The sequence below is a fragment of the Ascaphus truei genome, chromosome 3 (assembly GCF_040206685.1).
Source record: "Ascaphus truei isolate aAscTru1 chromosome 3, aAscTru1.hap1, whole genome shotgun sequence".
Classification (NCBI taxonomy): Eukaryota; Metazoa; Chordata; class Amphibia; order Anura; family Ascaphidae; genus Ascaphus; species Ascaphus truei.
This window is the reverse complement of record NC_134485.1, coordinates 5,619,799-5,635,183: the sequence shown is the minus strand read 5'-3', so window position 1 is coordinate 5,635,183 and position 15,385 is coordinate 5,619,799. Positions and strand designations below refer to the sequence as shown.

Here is a 15,385-nt window from a genome sequence, read left to right as displayed (position 1 = left end):
TGAACTTTGCAGCCCGGAAAGCCTTTTTTGACACTTTTACAAACTACGGGCAAATCAGGGATTGGTGGGTTAAATGTTCCCACGGAGGGGATTGGGTATACATTTTAAGGATAAGCTAATGACCCCTATAACTGTGTCCACCGGACTATCCCCAGTGTTATTCAGATGTGATGCATGATGTGACTACGCTCTACACAGTATTTCGTTCAAGTACAGCGTTAGTGGTTTCAGGACACAAGAGGTTAATAACATCGCAACCAAAGATTTACGCCAAACTCCGGAATTCGTTAGTCCTGGTAACTCTCGAAGAAGTCCTAAGTACTTCTATGAAATTCTTTTATTTGGCGGAGTTATTAGAACGGCAACTTGCGATCTAGCCAACTGGACTTTAAACAGATACTGCATTTCTCGCGCTTTCTTGCAAAGGATAATTTATTTTGTTTCCCCATCCCAGAAAGTGTTGTATTAAGTGTATTCTGAAGCTGTTGTGTGTTTGCCTAGCATTTGTAGAAAAAAAGAAGAAAGCAGTGCACTGCCAGGGAGTCAGGTGGTATAAAAATAAAATTCTATTTACTCAGCACAGATACAAAACATCACTGCTAGTCCTAGTTTGAATGGGACTGCCAGGGACCCCCACTGTGTTAATCCAATGGGCCAGTAGTCTGTCTGCCGAAATGTCACTAAAATGTTGCAGCATGAACCCAGCATGTACCCAGCATGTACCTGCGTCTTGTTGGTAATTGCCCCAGATTTTCCAAGGCAAGTTTTAGAATACTCGTTGGCGCACCTGTACACTGGTAGGGCGCAGGGATATAGGTAGTGGCCGGGGGCTAGGCTACATACTGTAGTGCCGATGAGTATTTTAAAGCAAACCTGGGGCAATCCCCAACAAGACCCAGGTACATGCTGGGTACATGCTGGGTACAAGCTGGGTACATGCTGCAACATTTCAGTTACATTTCTGCAGACAGACTCATCAGATCATCAGACATCATATTAACAGCAGGGTCCCTGGCAGTCCCATTCAACTGAGTCGATCCTGTGGGCCATTACTCTCTGCAGAAATGCCACTGAAATGTTTGCAGCATGTACCCAGCTTGTACCCAGCATGTATCCAGCATGCACCCAGCATGTACCCAGCATGTACCTGGTGATAGCCTCAGATTTTCCAAGGCAAGTTTTAGAATACTCGTCGGCGCACCTGTATAGAATAAACCCTTTAATATGAAGTGACAACATATTTAAACATATTTCCTCCACAGATCAGCTATGGTTCAATGGATTCAAGTTTTAATGACCGTCTGCAGTTTCCAAACCTCTATCGTACAGTCCCCAATGAGCATTATCAGCAGCAAGCTATTGTCCAATTACTGCAACACTTTGGTTGGACTTGGGTTGGGATCTTGACATCAGATGACGACAGCAGCCAAAGGGGAAGCCAAGAACTAAAGGACCTGATAATCAGCAGTGGAATCTGTGTGGAATTTTTACAGATATATAATACAGAGCTAGAACGTTTAAAACAAGAAAGTGTGCAGGCTGTGGGAATGTCTTCTGCAAAAGTCGTGATAATTTATAGTTCCAATAATATTTTTGATAACTTTATATTAGAATATTCTCTTCGGCAACAGCAAAATAAAATTTGGATTGTCACAGCGACCGTGTCATATTTTGAGAAATTTAAAATTGATGCATTTCTCCCTATGCTAAATGGTGCTTTATCCCTTTCAGTTCGTAACGGCGACATTTCTGGACTTAAAGATTTTCTCCACAGTGCAAATATGTATAAATATCCGGGCGACCCTGTAATTAAAGAGTTATGGATGAATTATTTTGGATGTTTGCCGTACATACCTGGCTCTAAAGGAATATTTATACTACGTCCCTGCACTGAGAATAAAACATTACAGTCCCTTCCTCCCTTTATATATGATGTGCACAACTTCAGATATACCTACAGTATTTACACAGCCGTATACATGCTGGCTCATGCTCTGCATGACATGTTTCAGCACAGATTGTCCCTTCCTCTGAATAGATATAAGGACAACAGCAAGCTGGACATACAGCCATGGAAGGTACAACAAATGATTGTCGACTTATTTCTCTATTTTCAAAAATGTTGAATCCCCCCTTCCTCTCTTGGGTTGACTCCCCCCCCCTCTCTTGGGTTGAATCCCCGGCCCCCCTCTCTTTGGTTGAATACCCCCCCTCCCTCTCTTGGGTTGAATGTTCCTTGTTGGAACTATGTACCAGAATGAGACAGTAGGCCGCGGCTGTGTCTCTGAAGGACGGACCCTGCACCTCAGCCGCTGGACACCCAGCCACCACGCGCTTCTACGCTAGAGTAAAGGATTTAACAATTAGGGTAGGGGTTAACTTTAGGGGTTTCGGAGATTTGTAACCCTGCAGTGAGGCCACTCTGCTAGAGGCACAAGCACGTACCTAACGTTTTCTAATCGATTTCAGCCCTTTTATATATCGTGCCCTTTCTGGGCCCTGGATGGGGGTAACGCCACATTTAGGGAATACAGGCTTTAACGCTATGTTATTTAAAGCTAATGCAAGGTCTTACTCAGCATACTGTAGCGTTAAGCCTATGCTAATGAGAGTTACAATGGCAGGTGTTTTTGCATATAATTAGGTATGTGGATACACATTAATCTATTACTGATTTTTCTAATAATGTGCTATTATAAGTTTTGAGTTAACAGAGCTCTGTGGATTTGTTATTCCTGGTTAGTTTAGGTTATCTGCCCCTTTTGTAGTGGCAATTACATACATAGACAAGAAAGACCTTACACCAGCCTGCGGTAAGTGATACAGATCGAGAAATCTTATAGTGGCCGATTAATATTGTCCGGTATTGCAGTTTAATGTATTGTATTGTATTTTATTGTATGTCTTTATTTATATAGCGCCATTAATGTACATAGCGCTTCACAGTAGTAATACATGTGGTAATCAAATAATTAACAGATCATATAAATAACAGATCATGGGAATAAGTGCTTCAGACAAAAAAGTAACATTGAAGAAGAGGAGTCCCTGCCCCGAGGAGCTTACAGTCTAATTGTTAGGTAGGGAGAACGTACAGAGACTGTAGGAGGGAGTTCTGGTAAGTGCGTCTGCAGGGGGCCAAGCTTTACACTGGCGACACACTTTATTCGAGCTCGGCTAGTCCCACGAATTCGGGTATACCCGGGTGTATTGAGGTTTGTGACTGTTTTCTGCCCGAGTGCATTGGGTTATTTTTTAGGCAGGGATTGAAGCATTTTATTCCCAATGGCTGCAATACTGCACAGTATATATATATATTCTGCATTACAATTCATGAATTTATGCCATCTGGTAGACACGCGAAGCATTGCAGCCTATTAAATCCTAATCATTATCATTTAACAGATCAGCCGCCCGTCAGCCAGGCATGAACCCAGGCTGGGAAGGCAAACGCAACGGGGCTTGTCAGAGGTGAGGAGCGGCGCATTCCAGGTATCTGCCAGGTACATACTGGGTATTTGCTCGAATAAAGTGTGTCGGTGCAGTATGTATCATGTGTTCAGAATATTCACAGTGCTATTCATATGCTTCTTTAAGCAAGTGTGTCTTAAGGTGGGTCTTAAAGGTGGATAGAGAGGGTGCTAGTCAGGTACTGAGGGGAAGGGCATTCCAGAGGTGTGGGTCAGTCAGTGAAAAAGGTTTAAGGCGGGAGAGGGCTTTAGATACAAAGGGGGTAGAAAGAAGACATCCTTGAGAAGAACGCAAGAGTCGGGATGGTGCATAATGAGAAATTAGGGCTGAGATGTAAGGAGGGGCAGAAGCGTGTAACGCTTTAAAAGTGAGTAGAAGAATGGAGTGTGAGATGCGGGATTTGATCGGAAGCCAGGAGAGGGATTTCATGAGGGGAGATGCTGAGACAGATCTAGGAAAGAGTAGAGTGATTCTGGCAGCAGCGTTTAGGATAGAGTGTAGGGGAGAAAGGTGAGAGACAGGAAGGCCGGACAGCAGGAGGTTACAGTAATCAAGACAGGAGAGAATGAGGGCCTGAGTGAGAGTTTTAGCAGTCGAGCAACAGAAGAGAGGACCTATCTTTGTTATATTGCGGAGGAAAAAGCGACAGGTTTTATAAATGTTTTGAATGTGAGGGGCGAATGTGAGAGAGAAGTCGAGTGTGACCCCTAGGCAGCGTGCTTGGGCTACTGGGTGAATGATCGTAGTTCCAACACTAATGTGGTAGGTGGTTGTAAGGGCCAGGTTTGGGAGGAAATATGAGGAGCTCTGTTTTAGCCATGTTGAGTTTAAGGCGACGGAGGGCCATCTAGGATGATAAAGAAGAGACATTCAGAAACTTTGGTTTGTACAGCAGGTGTAAGGTCAGGTGTTGAAAAATATGTTTGTGTGTCATCAGCATAGAGGTGATAATTAAACCCAAAAGATATTATTAGGTCACCTAGAGAGAGTGTGTACAGAGAAAAGAGAAGAGGTCCCAGGACAGAGCCCTGGGGGACCCCTACAGATCAATAGAGGAGGAGGAGGTGTTAGCAGAAGAGACACAAAGTACGATGGGAGAGGTAGGATGAGATCCAGGAAAGAGATTTGTTCCGAATACCAAGAGTATGGAGTATGTGAAGGAGAAGATGATGGTCCACGGTGTCAAATGCTGCAGAGAGGTCGAGTAATATGAGCAGAGTGTAATGACCTCTGTATTTGGCAGCATGGAGGTCGGCAGTTATTTTAGTGAGGGCTGTTTCCATGGAGTGAGCAGAGCGGAAGCCAGATTGTAGAGGGTCTAGGAGAGAATAGGTGTTGAGAAAATGGAGCAAGCGAGAGAATACAAGACGTTCAAGGAGTTAAGAGGCAAAAGGCAGGAGGGAGACAGGTCGATAGTTAGAAAGACAGGTAGGGTCAAGCTCGCTGTTTTTGAGTAATGATATGACTGTTGCATGTTTGAAGGAGGATGGAAAGGTTCCAGAGCAGAGGGAGGAGTTAAAAATGTGTGTGAGCGTAGGGATTATAGTAGGAGCAAGAGGTTTTAGGAGATGGGAGGGAATGGGTTCAAGAGGGCAAGTGGTAGAGGGAGAAGAGGCGATCAACAGCGATACAGCCTCCTCTGAGACAGTGGAAAAAGAGTCAAGGAATGCAGGAGGGGAGTTAGGAAGAGGTGTAGGATGGGAGGAAGAAACAGAGGGGATGTTCTGACGTATGGATTCCACCTTTTCCTTAAAATAGTCAGCAAAGTCCTGAGCGGAGATGGAGGAAGGAGAGGCAGCTCAGGGTGGTTTGAGTAGAGTATCAAAGACAGAGAACAGTTGGCGTGGGTTAGACTTGTGCATGTTGATTAGTGAAGAAAAGTAGGCTTGTTTACCTTGCGATAGGGCAGAGTTGAAACAGGATAGCATAAATTTGTAGTGAAGGAAGTCTGCGAGAGTATGAGATTTCCTCCAGAGGCATTCAGAGGAATGAGTGGAGGAATGCAGCATGCGCGTGTGGGAATTTATCCAGGGTCTAGGGTTAGAAGGGCGAGTGCGGCAGAGAGAAAGCGGGGCATGTAGATCAAGGGAGGAGGACAAGGCAGAGTTGTAGTTCCTAACCAGGTTGTCAGGGTCTGTAGCAGAGCTGAGAGAGGAGAGAGAGGAGCGTAAAGTGGACACAAAGTCAGGTAAGTGAATAGAGCGCAGGTTTCTCCAGAACGGGGGGGTATATGGAGGTGGAGAATGGAGAAGCGAGATAGAGAGAATGAGATGAGGTGATGGTCAGAGAGAGGAAAAGGGGAAATGGAGAAATCAGAGAGAGAAGTTTTTAGTGAAAACCAGGTCTAAGTAGTGGCCATCCTTGTGGGTGCTGGCTGCAGTCCACTGTTGAAGGCCGAAAGAAGAGGTTAAAGAAAGAAAGCGGGAAGCCCAAGGGAGAGAGGGGTCATCAATGTGGCAATTGAAGTCCCCAATGAGAAGAACAGGGGAGTATGAGAAGAGGAAAAAAGAGAGCCAGGATTCAAAGTGAGAGAGGAAGGCAGAAGGGAGATGAATAGAGGTAGGTGGGCGATAGATGACCGCCACATGGACAGGGAGAGGAGAGAAAATCTGGACAGTGTGAGCCTCAAAGGAGGGAAAAGCAAGAGATGGAGGAATAGGAAGGGTTTGGTAATGGCAGAGTGAGGAGAGCAGGAGCCCCATGCCTCCACCCCTGCCATCAGTGCGCAGAGTGTGGGAGAAGGAAAGGCAACATAGGAGAGGGCAGCTTCCAGAGCAGAGTCAGACTGAGTGAGCCAGGTCTCAGTTATCTATATATATGTCTCAAATAATGTTTGTGTGTGTATGTGTGCTGGACAGCTCATTGGCCTGCGGGCCAGTCAGGGAGAAGAGACACACATGCACACTCTCCTTACACCATGACCGCGTGTGCCTCTGACCAACACCGCACACCATGAGCACACACACACACACACACACACAGTGTGTGTGTGTGTGTGTGTGGTGGGAAGGACGACAGTGTGTGTGTGTGGGGGGGACGACGACAGTGTGTGTGTGTGGGGGGGGCAGTGTGTGTGTGTGTGGGGGGGGACAGTGTGTGGGGGGACAGTATGTGTGGGGGACCCTGTGTGTGTGTTTAGAACACTGTAGGGGGGGAATGGAGCTGCACGGGAGGGGGAACACAAACAGAGAAGGGGGAGCGGAGGAACAGACAGGGGGAGTGGAGAGAGAGGGGGGTGTGGGAAATTGTACTCCCTGGCAACGCCGGGTCTCTCAGCTAGTAGCAAATAAGAGCAGAGAGAGAAAAAAGTCATGTACAGAGAGGAACTTGTTAGAAAGGGAGCGAGCATGCCAAAGGGCACAGGAGAAAGGGAGAGAGGAGGGAGGGTGGCAGGGGATGGCTATGAGGTTGGAGGAGTTGACACCAGAGGGAGTAGATTTTGCAATTGGCAGGCGAGGAAGAGCGCATGTAGGAATAGGGCAGGAACCAGGATTGGGAGAGATATCCCCAGAAGCAAGGAGGAGAAGCATAGATAGAAAGAGAATGTATGAGGATGATTTGTAAGGGTGTTTTTTAGTGCAGGGGATATAGCTGTGTGGTGTCAGAGGGCGCAGGTAAGAAAGGAGTTCATGTGAACAGAGAAGTGGTGAAGAAAGGAGAGATGGAGATATATGAATAGAGTTAGAGACATAATGAGGCTGGTAAAAAGAAGTGGATAATTTGAGAAGAAGTGAAGTCACAGCAAATATAAATGGTAAAGGCAGCATCACAGCAGTAATGATGCAGTCTGGTATAGATGATATCCTCCTTTCCAGCGTTGTTCAAATGCAGGAATCAGGGCCAGTTGGGGGTGTCCACTTCTTCACTACTTTTGAACTTCCTATTAAACTTCAGTTGTTCAGTAGTCCTGCCACTTATAATGTGCCACTTGGAGATGTGCTGCATAGTGAATACAGAAGCAGTGAATAATTACTGTTCTGCATGTTCTTTTGCATACATTGCATTATGCATATTTCTGACACATTGTCTCAATAAAAAGTACGTTCTCACTGCCTAAGCGCTGGCGATATAGTATTAGTGATTAGACCGATAAATAAAATCTGATAGTAGCATGTTTTACATTTTTCAACCTTGAGTGAATTTGCCTCTATGTTTTCCTTAAGCTTACAGTATGGTCTTAGCTGATATGAAACTACTATGAACAATCTTTATTATCATTACATTTTGTGAAGCGATTTGCAAGGTTTGTATCTATATATACTACGTTGTGTGTGTGTGTGTGTGTGTGTGTGTGTGTGTGTGTGTGTGTGTGTGTGTGTGTGTGTGTGTGTGTGTGTGTGTGTGTGTGTGTGTGTGTACTGTACATTAAAGAGAAAGTATTACTGTCTACTTTATAGTAAATGTAATATAGTTATCTGATTTGAGTTTACAGATACTGAAATGTAATGCAAAATATAATTTAAGGATAAAACTGAAGTTATATGCAGTAACTCTAATGTGCCTTTTCATTAGCTGAACAGTAACCTGAAACATGTTCATTTTACACCTTCTTCTGGAGAGGAGATTGTCTTTACTAAGGACGGGGATGTTCCTGGACTTTATGACATTATAAACTGGATCACTACCTCTGACCCTACTGTGACTGGTATCAAAGTTGGAAGCTTCAACTCCTCAGCACCTGTCGGTCAGCAACTCACTATCACCGATAATGACATTCAATGGAACCCAAATGTTACTCTGGTAAGAAGGGAGGCAAAGGTGACATTCTCAGAGGAAAGAAGATACTCAGCATGTTAAGTTATCACATTGTGTATGCCACTTACACTAAAAAAGGAAGAGACATGAAAGAGAGAATGAAAACCTTTATATGTAGGAATTGAAGTAGAAGGTGTTACATATAGAGAGATATTCTTTGTCTTTATGAGACCAGAAGAATAAGGAACATTATGTTATCTTTTGTTTCCTGTAACCTATTCTGTTCCTTATATTGGAGCCGGATGTCCAGTCTCCGAACTCTCCATTGTAAACACTGTACACTGAAGGTTACCTGTTAAATCAAATAAAATGTCAACCATTGTTGCAAATTCCAAATGAATACAATTTATCCCCATCAATGCTTCATTAACTACTACAGTAAAAAAAAGGATTGAGATTAGAACACACATTTAGGGTAAGAATTCCCAGCAACACCTATTGTTTTTCTTGTTTTAACCATCAATATGTTATTACTGAAGGTCACATACACATCAATCTATAACATTGTAGTGGGAGCTTAAGTAATACTTTACAATTAGAAATATGTATACAAACCAAAATTGGAGATACCATCATCCTAAATATGTTTTTATTTCTCTTGTTGACATGTAGGCAGGAAAATACCAGCCATCTAACTATCACCCTGTCTCTCTCCTGCCTTTTGCCTCTAAAATTCATAAATGTCTTCCTATATACTGTATGTTCTTTCCTTAGCTTCTATACTTTCCTAAAACTTCTACAATCAGATTTGCACACTGCTCACTCAACTGAAACAGCACTCACCAAAGTAGCAAATAGTATCCCCCTTGCTGAATCCTAAGGACATTACTCATTCTTCTTGACCTGGCTCATGACATTGTTACTATTAACTACCACCCATCCTCCCCAGGGCCACAGACAGCTTTCCCAGGGCCAAGGACTAAAATTTCCACCAGGGCCCCCACCCACATGTCGGTGCACTTGCAAGAACCCCCCCCCCCCTGTTTTCTCTAACACTCCCCCCCTTCTCAAACTTACCTCCTCACTTTCTCCACCCATCACCCTTTTCCTCCCCCCCATATTATAATATATATTATATAATATATATTATAATAAAAATGTTTACATATATATATATATATATAGTCGAGTCCCCTACCTTGCTCTGGTGCAGGGAACTTGCCAGTTGCTCTTTGGGACCCCGCACAATCTGAGGGAACACGGTGGTCATTCCGGAGCTCGGCACTTGTGCAGTGGCAATCAGCGCAGCAGCCATCTTAAATTGCCTTGAAGGGCTTTGCAGGACTACAAGTCCCAGAAGGATGCAATGGTAAAGGTGTTAACCAGGCTCACTAATAAATGTTAAGCCCACTTGGTTACCCCTGAACCATGTTAAGGTCGTAGAGTGTCAGCTCTTAGACCCAGATGTCGGAAATGCATTGCAGAGACTGTGTGCAAATTATGCAACATTAAAGATGTTTGTGTGTTTTGCCTTTCTCGTTGTGAGGAATCGCCATCCTGGCGGTCATGGACCGTCTCCTCACCTCACTGGTCCTTCGGCAACAAACACTCAAAATGCACATTCGTCTGGTCCTGTGACGCACACGCGTGCGGACCTTGCGCGGTCTGATCCGGTATTTGCGGACCCTGGCACCACCCCTCGCTCTGATGCATGACGCGGGCGCTCATCCAGCCTTCCCACTGTTGTGCGGTTTAAGCCCCGCCCTCGCTCTGTTGATCAACAGAACCAACTTGGCAGTAATGCGAGCTCCAAGCTCCGCCCCCGCTCTGACATCAAGCGGAACCGGATTGGGAGTATCGCGCATTCTAAGACCTGCCATCTAACCTCTGTGACATGCGCGGGTCGCAATCAATCTCACCCTGATCAGGCTGCATCCTACGGCACACCTGTGTGCACCAGCAGCCTATGGGATTTCACTTCCTGGTTCTGCCATGGATTGCCATTGGTGGGTCCTCCTATATATACCCTTCACTTGCATCTTACCTTTGCTGAGCATAGTCTAGTGTGGCACCGTGCCTTGCTGCATCCTGTTCCTGAGACCCTGCCTTGCCTTGTCTGCCTGTTTAACCTCTTGTTGTCTGAAACCTGCTAGTTCTTGGACTCCGCTTCTCTCCACTCCTGATCCGGCGTGCATGACCATTCTCCAGTCTCCAGTCCTGACCTTTGCTAAGTACTCTGACGATCCGACTATCTCCAATCTTGAACCTGGCTACGCACCCCGACGATCCGCAACTCTCCTCTCCTGAACTTGGCAAGTACCCAACTACTCTTCCATCTCCAATTCTGACCTGGCTTAAACCACTACACTACATCCTAGGCCAGCCCGCTTGGCGGTGGGTTGGCGTTTCTCAATTCCCTACCTCAGCACCGCGGTCGCGCTTCGTTTGTGATGAGCTACGCGTTACACTTGAGGTGCTTGGACCAGGAGATTCCTAGGCTGTAAGCTTCAGGATGGGTTTTCCAGGGAAAGTCTTTACAGAATGTGTCTATTTATCGGGGTTCCCAAGTTACAGGATACCCCAAAAGATGTATCTGGGAATCAAGTAAGAATCTCTGATACATACATGGTGCAGTATTCCTAAATCCAGTGTGGAATGGAACGGGGACAACTCACTGGTGCAGTATTCCTAGATTTTGCAAAGGCTTTTGACACAGTTGATCATGCTATCCTGCTTAACAAACTCCAGAGCTCTGGAATAGGGAAGCATGCTTTAAACTGGTTTCAGTCCTACCTATCAGGAAGATCCCAACATGTGTCCATCTCAGGCTCTAACTCGAACCCCCTGGACATCACCTGTGGTGTCCCGCAAGGCACTGTTCTGGGGCCCCAACTCTTCTCAGTGTTCATTAATGATCTTCCCACAGCTTGTAAGGAAGCCTCAATACACATGTATGCAGACGACACAATCCTATATGCACACAGCCATAGCCTCTCTGACCTTCAACACATACTTCAGTCTGACTTTTTGAGACTCGAAAACTGGATTTCCCAAAACAAACTGTTTTTAAACACTGAAAAGACTGTAACAATGGTATTTGGGACCAAGACTAAATTTTTAAAGCTTCCAGCGACTGAGCTCCTGATTAGAATCAACGCTAACACCACCCTTACCCCTGTCACTAGTTTTAAATATCTGGGCTTATGGTTTGACTCCCACTTAACATTCGGAATGCACATTGATACCCTGACAACCAAGATTTATGCCAAACTAGGGGTACTTTACAGGAACAAATCCTCCCTAAGTCTCCTGGTCAGAAAGCGTATCGCACAGCAGATGCTAATGCCAATTATTGACTATGGAGACAAAGTATATGGCTCGGCATCTCAAACGCACCTTAGCAAACTTGACACCCTCTACAATTCAATTTGTCGTTTGGTTCTCCAATGCAACTACAACACACATCACTGCGAAATGCTCAAAGAACTAGATTGGTCATCACTAGAGTCTAGGCGCAAAGTTCACCTTTCCTGTCTTGCCTTTAAATTCTTTATGGGCAAGCTACCCAGCTATCTGAGCAAGCTCCTCACCCCTATCACTTGCAGCACTTATCACCTGAGATCAGACTCCAAAAGACTATTCATGGTCCCAAGGCTCAACAAAGTATCCGGACGTTCCTCCTTCTCCTACCGTGCACCCCAAAACTGGAACAACCTACCAGAGACTCTCACATCCACCACCAGTTTAAGTTCTTTCAAATCTAAGGCTGTCTCACATTTTAATCTGGTCTGTAACTGTTTCATACGCCCATAATATATATTTTCTTTAACTGTGCACACAATGTCTTGTATAAAATGTATACCCTGTTCATTTATGTAACTGTATTTGTAACCATGTATTATTTGTCTTACTCTGTGCCCAGGACATACTTGAAAACGAGAGGTAACTCTCAATGTATTACTTCCTGGTAAAATATGTTAGAAATAAATAAATAAATAAACATCAACGCACATTGCTCTGGGCAAACTCCGACCCTGAAAACGTTTTTGCGACTCACCGCCAGGATTTCTGCTGCAGCATAATCCAGACAAAGTAAATGGGGCAGGAAGGGTTTAATGCATATCTGCAATATACAGGGGGGTCTCTAGTGTAAGGGGTTATACCCAGATACATGCCCAGGTACACTGAACCTATTATAGGGGTTCAGGGGATGCTCCAGCTATATGATAAAGGTGTGAGTGTTTTTTGTGTGTAAAAAATGTAAAAGTCATTTCTAGAATGTATGAAAAAAAGGGGTTAACCGGCGCCAAAGAGGGTAAATACCAGTCCTGTTGTGACAGTCCAAATACAGTCCTTGGGATGATGAATAGTGATGATTCTCACCTCAGCAGTGCATATGTGAAAAAAGAGAGAAAAGAGAAAGAAAAATAATAATGCAGTAAATCAACACAGGGGGGGAGGGGGGGGGAATACACAGATACTAACAAAAAAACAACAAACAAGACATACAAACATAAAACACTAGCACGGCCTAAATATTAATAAAAAGCATATTTATTGGTGTGGAAATGTGCATAAACCGCATCCGGAGGGGAAAAATTGCAACCCTACTCACAAAATGCTGGAAAGGTACAGGCAGATCTGCTGTATGCAGCTGGGCTCTCAAGATGGCGACCGGAGCACTTGTGCTGGCGTCCACACGTGACTAGGAAGCCAGGCAGATGACTCAGATGACGAGGCCTCTGGGCGGACGTGACGTCACCCCCGTTGTGTGTTCTCCACCGGCTCACAGGACTCCAGTCCTCCAGTCCTCATCAACAGCCGCAATATCGCCGTACCTCGGTTCAAAACACTTGTTGGAGACTGCAGAGTTTCTCCTTTGGAACTGCAGACTTCACCACACTGAAACACTCTAAAAACTTGAAACTTCCCGACGCGTTTCGTACGCATGCGCGTACTTCTTCAAGGGAAGTACGCGCATGCGTACGAAACGCGTCGGGAAGTTTCAAGTTTTTAGAGTGTTTCAGTGTGGTGAAGTCTGCAGTTCCAAAGGAGAAACTCTGCAGTCTCCAACAAGTGTTTTGAACCGAGGTACGGCGATATTGCGGCTGTTGATGAGGACTGGAGGACTGGAGTCCTGTGAGCCGGTGGAGAACACACAACGGGGGTGACGTCACGTCCGCCCAGAGGCCTCGTCATCTGAGTCATCTGCCTGGCTTCCTAGTCACGTGTGGACGCCAGCACAAGTGCTCCGGTCGCCATCTTGAGAGCCCAGCTGCATACAGCAGATCTGCCTGTACCTTTCCAGCATTTTGTGAGTAGGGTTGCAATTTTACCCCTCCGGATGCGGTTTATGCACATTTCCACACCAATAAATATGCTTTTTATTAATATTTAGGCCGTGCTAGTGTTTTATGTTTGTATGTCTTGTTTGTTGTTTTTTTGTTAGTATCTGTGTATTCCCCCCCCCCCCTCCCCCCCTGTGTTGATTTACTGCATTATTATTTTTCTTTCTCTCTTTTTTCACATATGCACTGCTGAGGTGAGAATCATCACTATTCATCATCCCAAGGACTGTATTTGGACTGTCACAACAGGACTGGTATTTACCCTCTTTGGCGCCGGTTAACCCCTTTTTTTCATCTGTTTCCCTGACTGGTTGTACCACCAGTCTTTCACCTGGCTGCCTGAACATTCATTCATTAGTATTCCTAGCGCTGTTTTGCACCTATTCTTTTTTTCTGGCATTTCTAGAATGTGTCAAGGATGAGACTAGTGAGTGTAGGCAGTATTGTCATGGGATACAAGGTCTTATTAACACCTTAATACCGGGATTCTGGATTGCACAAAAGGAGGGTAAAATAAATTGTAATTTATTTCCTTTTAAGACAAACACACAATCCTTCACAATTACAATCAATTTACACTTACTGGGATGTGGAACCAAAATATAATGTCCACAGAATAAATAACAGGCAAACAAAGTCTCTAGACACCACTGCGCAGGAGCGGGGTGGTGCGCGAATAGAGCTGTGCGAAAGTCCTTGGCTAGGGGCGCGGAATCCTTATAGGATTAGTTCAGGAATCATTAGTTCAAGCGAAATCTGGAAGAGGGGTGCAATCCTTGGTTACGATGTTTTAACCCCTCACACTCCGGAAATTCGCTGAAGCTGGAACGGACCTTGGTTGAATCTTAAGATGTTTCTTAGCTGAATCTTAGTTGAATCTCTCTCATAAACAGTCTGCAGGCATTCTTATAGGCTTATGACTCCTATCTTTAACCTGTACAGCCAATCCCCCCGTTGGAATAACTTTTCCCACCTATCCCAGACTTGCCAGTAGCTCATAAACCTGGCAGAGGTGGCTTCCCGGTCTGCTAAGGGCATGTGCTAACTTAGCACCTATGCTGCTTAGCATACGGGACCCAACCCCTTACCTAGCGACAGTAAGTTTGGGCATCGGCTACCATTTGTTGCTAGCCAGGATTTTACACCGGTACAGGGTATTTTACTGTATCCCGCCCTCCTTAACACTTTAGGGTCTCTGAGGCTTTCAACTTCAGACTCCTCTAGACATTGGAGCGGCAGCCCAGCAGGGTTCCCTTTGAAGTACGGAGTTGGAAATCTCTCAGCTCATTTATCCCAAACATATGCGCATGTTAATGGATTCACTGCCAGGCTGACAGGAAAGTGTTCCTATCTTCGTATTTTAAAATACCTAAAACAAGGCTTATTATCATATGTGGCTTCTATCTGAGTTGCTTGTCATTATAACATGATGTATGTGTATGATTATCTCTTAGCCCTCTGCATTTCAAAAATTAAAGTGCTAGCTCACTCCTAAAGTAAGTTAGCCCCTTAATTGAATGTGCTCGTTATGTCTTGTATATAATGTATACCCTGCTCATTATGTAACTGTATTTGTAAACATGTATTATTTGTCTTAACTCTGTGCCCAGGACATACTTGAAAACGAGAGGTAACTCTCAATGTATTACTTCCTGGTAAAATATTTTATAAATAAATAAATGTGGTCTGTGATTTGTTGTGTAAATGGTTTGCGGTGAGAAGCCGGCATACAATGTTGCATTGCTTGTCTGAATCAATAACTGCAGAAGCACGTTACCAATTGACCTTAATTGGCTAACGAGACCGCAGGATACATTGTTGCAATCCACCACTTCAACTGGACAAGCCACTTATCCACTTGAGTTTGTGGT

The 15,385-nt window shown here is 44.7% G+C and overlaps 2 protein-coding genes across 2 annotated transcripts in view; both read left to right on the top strand.

Annotated features, from left to right (window-relative positions):
* LOC142491260 (vomeronasal type-2 receptor 1-like) overlaps window positions 1-10,494 on the top strand; it is a 70,443-nt gene extending 59,949 nt beyond the window's left edge. Inside the window, exons 4-5 of the mRNA XM_075593551.1 lie at window positions 1,263-2,078; window positions 7,984-10,494. Coding sequence (XP_075449666.1) covers window positions 1,263-2,078; window positions 7,984-8,268 — 1,101 coding nt within the window. The 3' untranslated portion in view covers window positions 8,269-10,494. The remainder of the gene's footprint in view (window positions 1-1,262; window positions 2,079-7,983) is intronic.
* A 213-nt stretch (window positions 10,495-10,707) lies between these two features.
* LOC142490604 (vomeronasal type-2 receptor 26-like) overlaps window positions 10,708-15,385 on the top strand; it is a 38,830-nt gene continuing 34,152 nt past the window's right edge. The window contains exon 1 of the mRNA XM_075593020.1: window positions 10,708-10,770. Within this exon, the coding sequence (XP_075449135.1) occupies window positions 10,708-10,770 (63 nt within the window). The remainder of the gene's footprint in view (window positions 10,771-15,385) is intronic.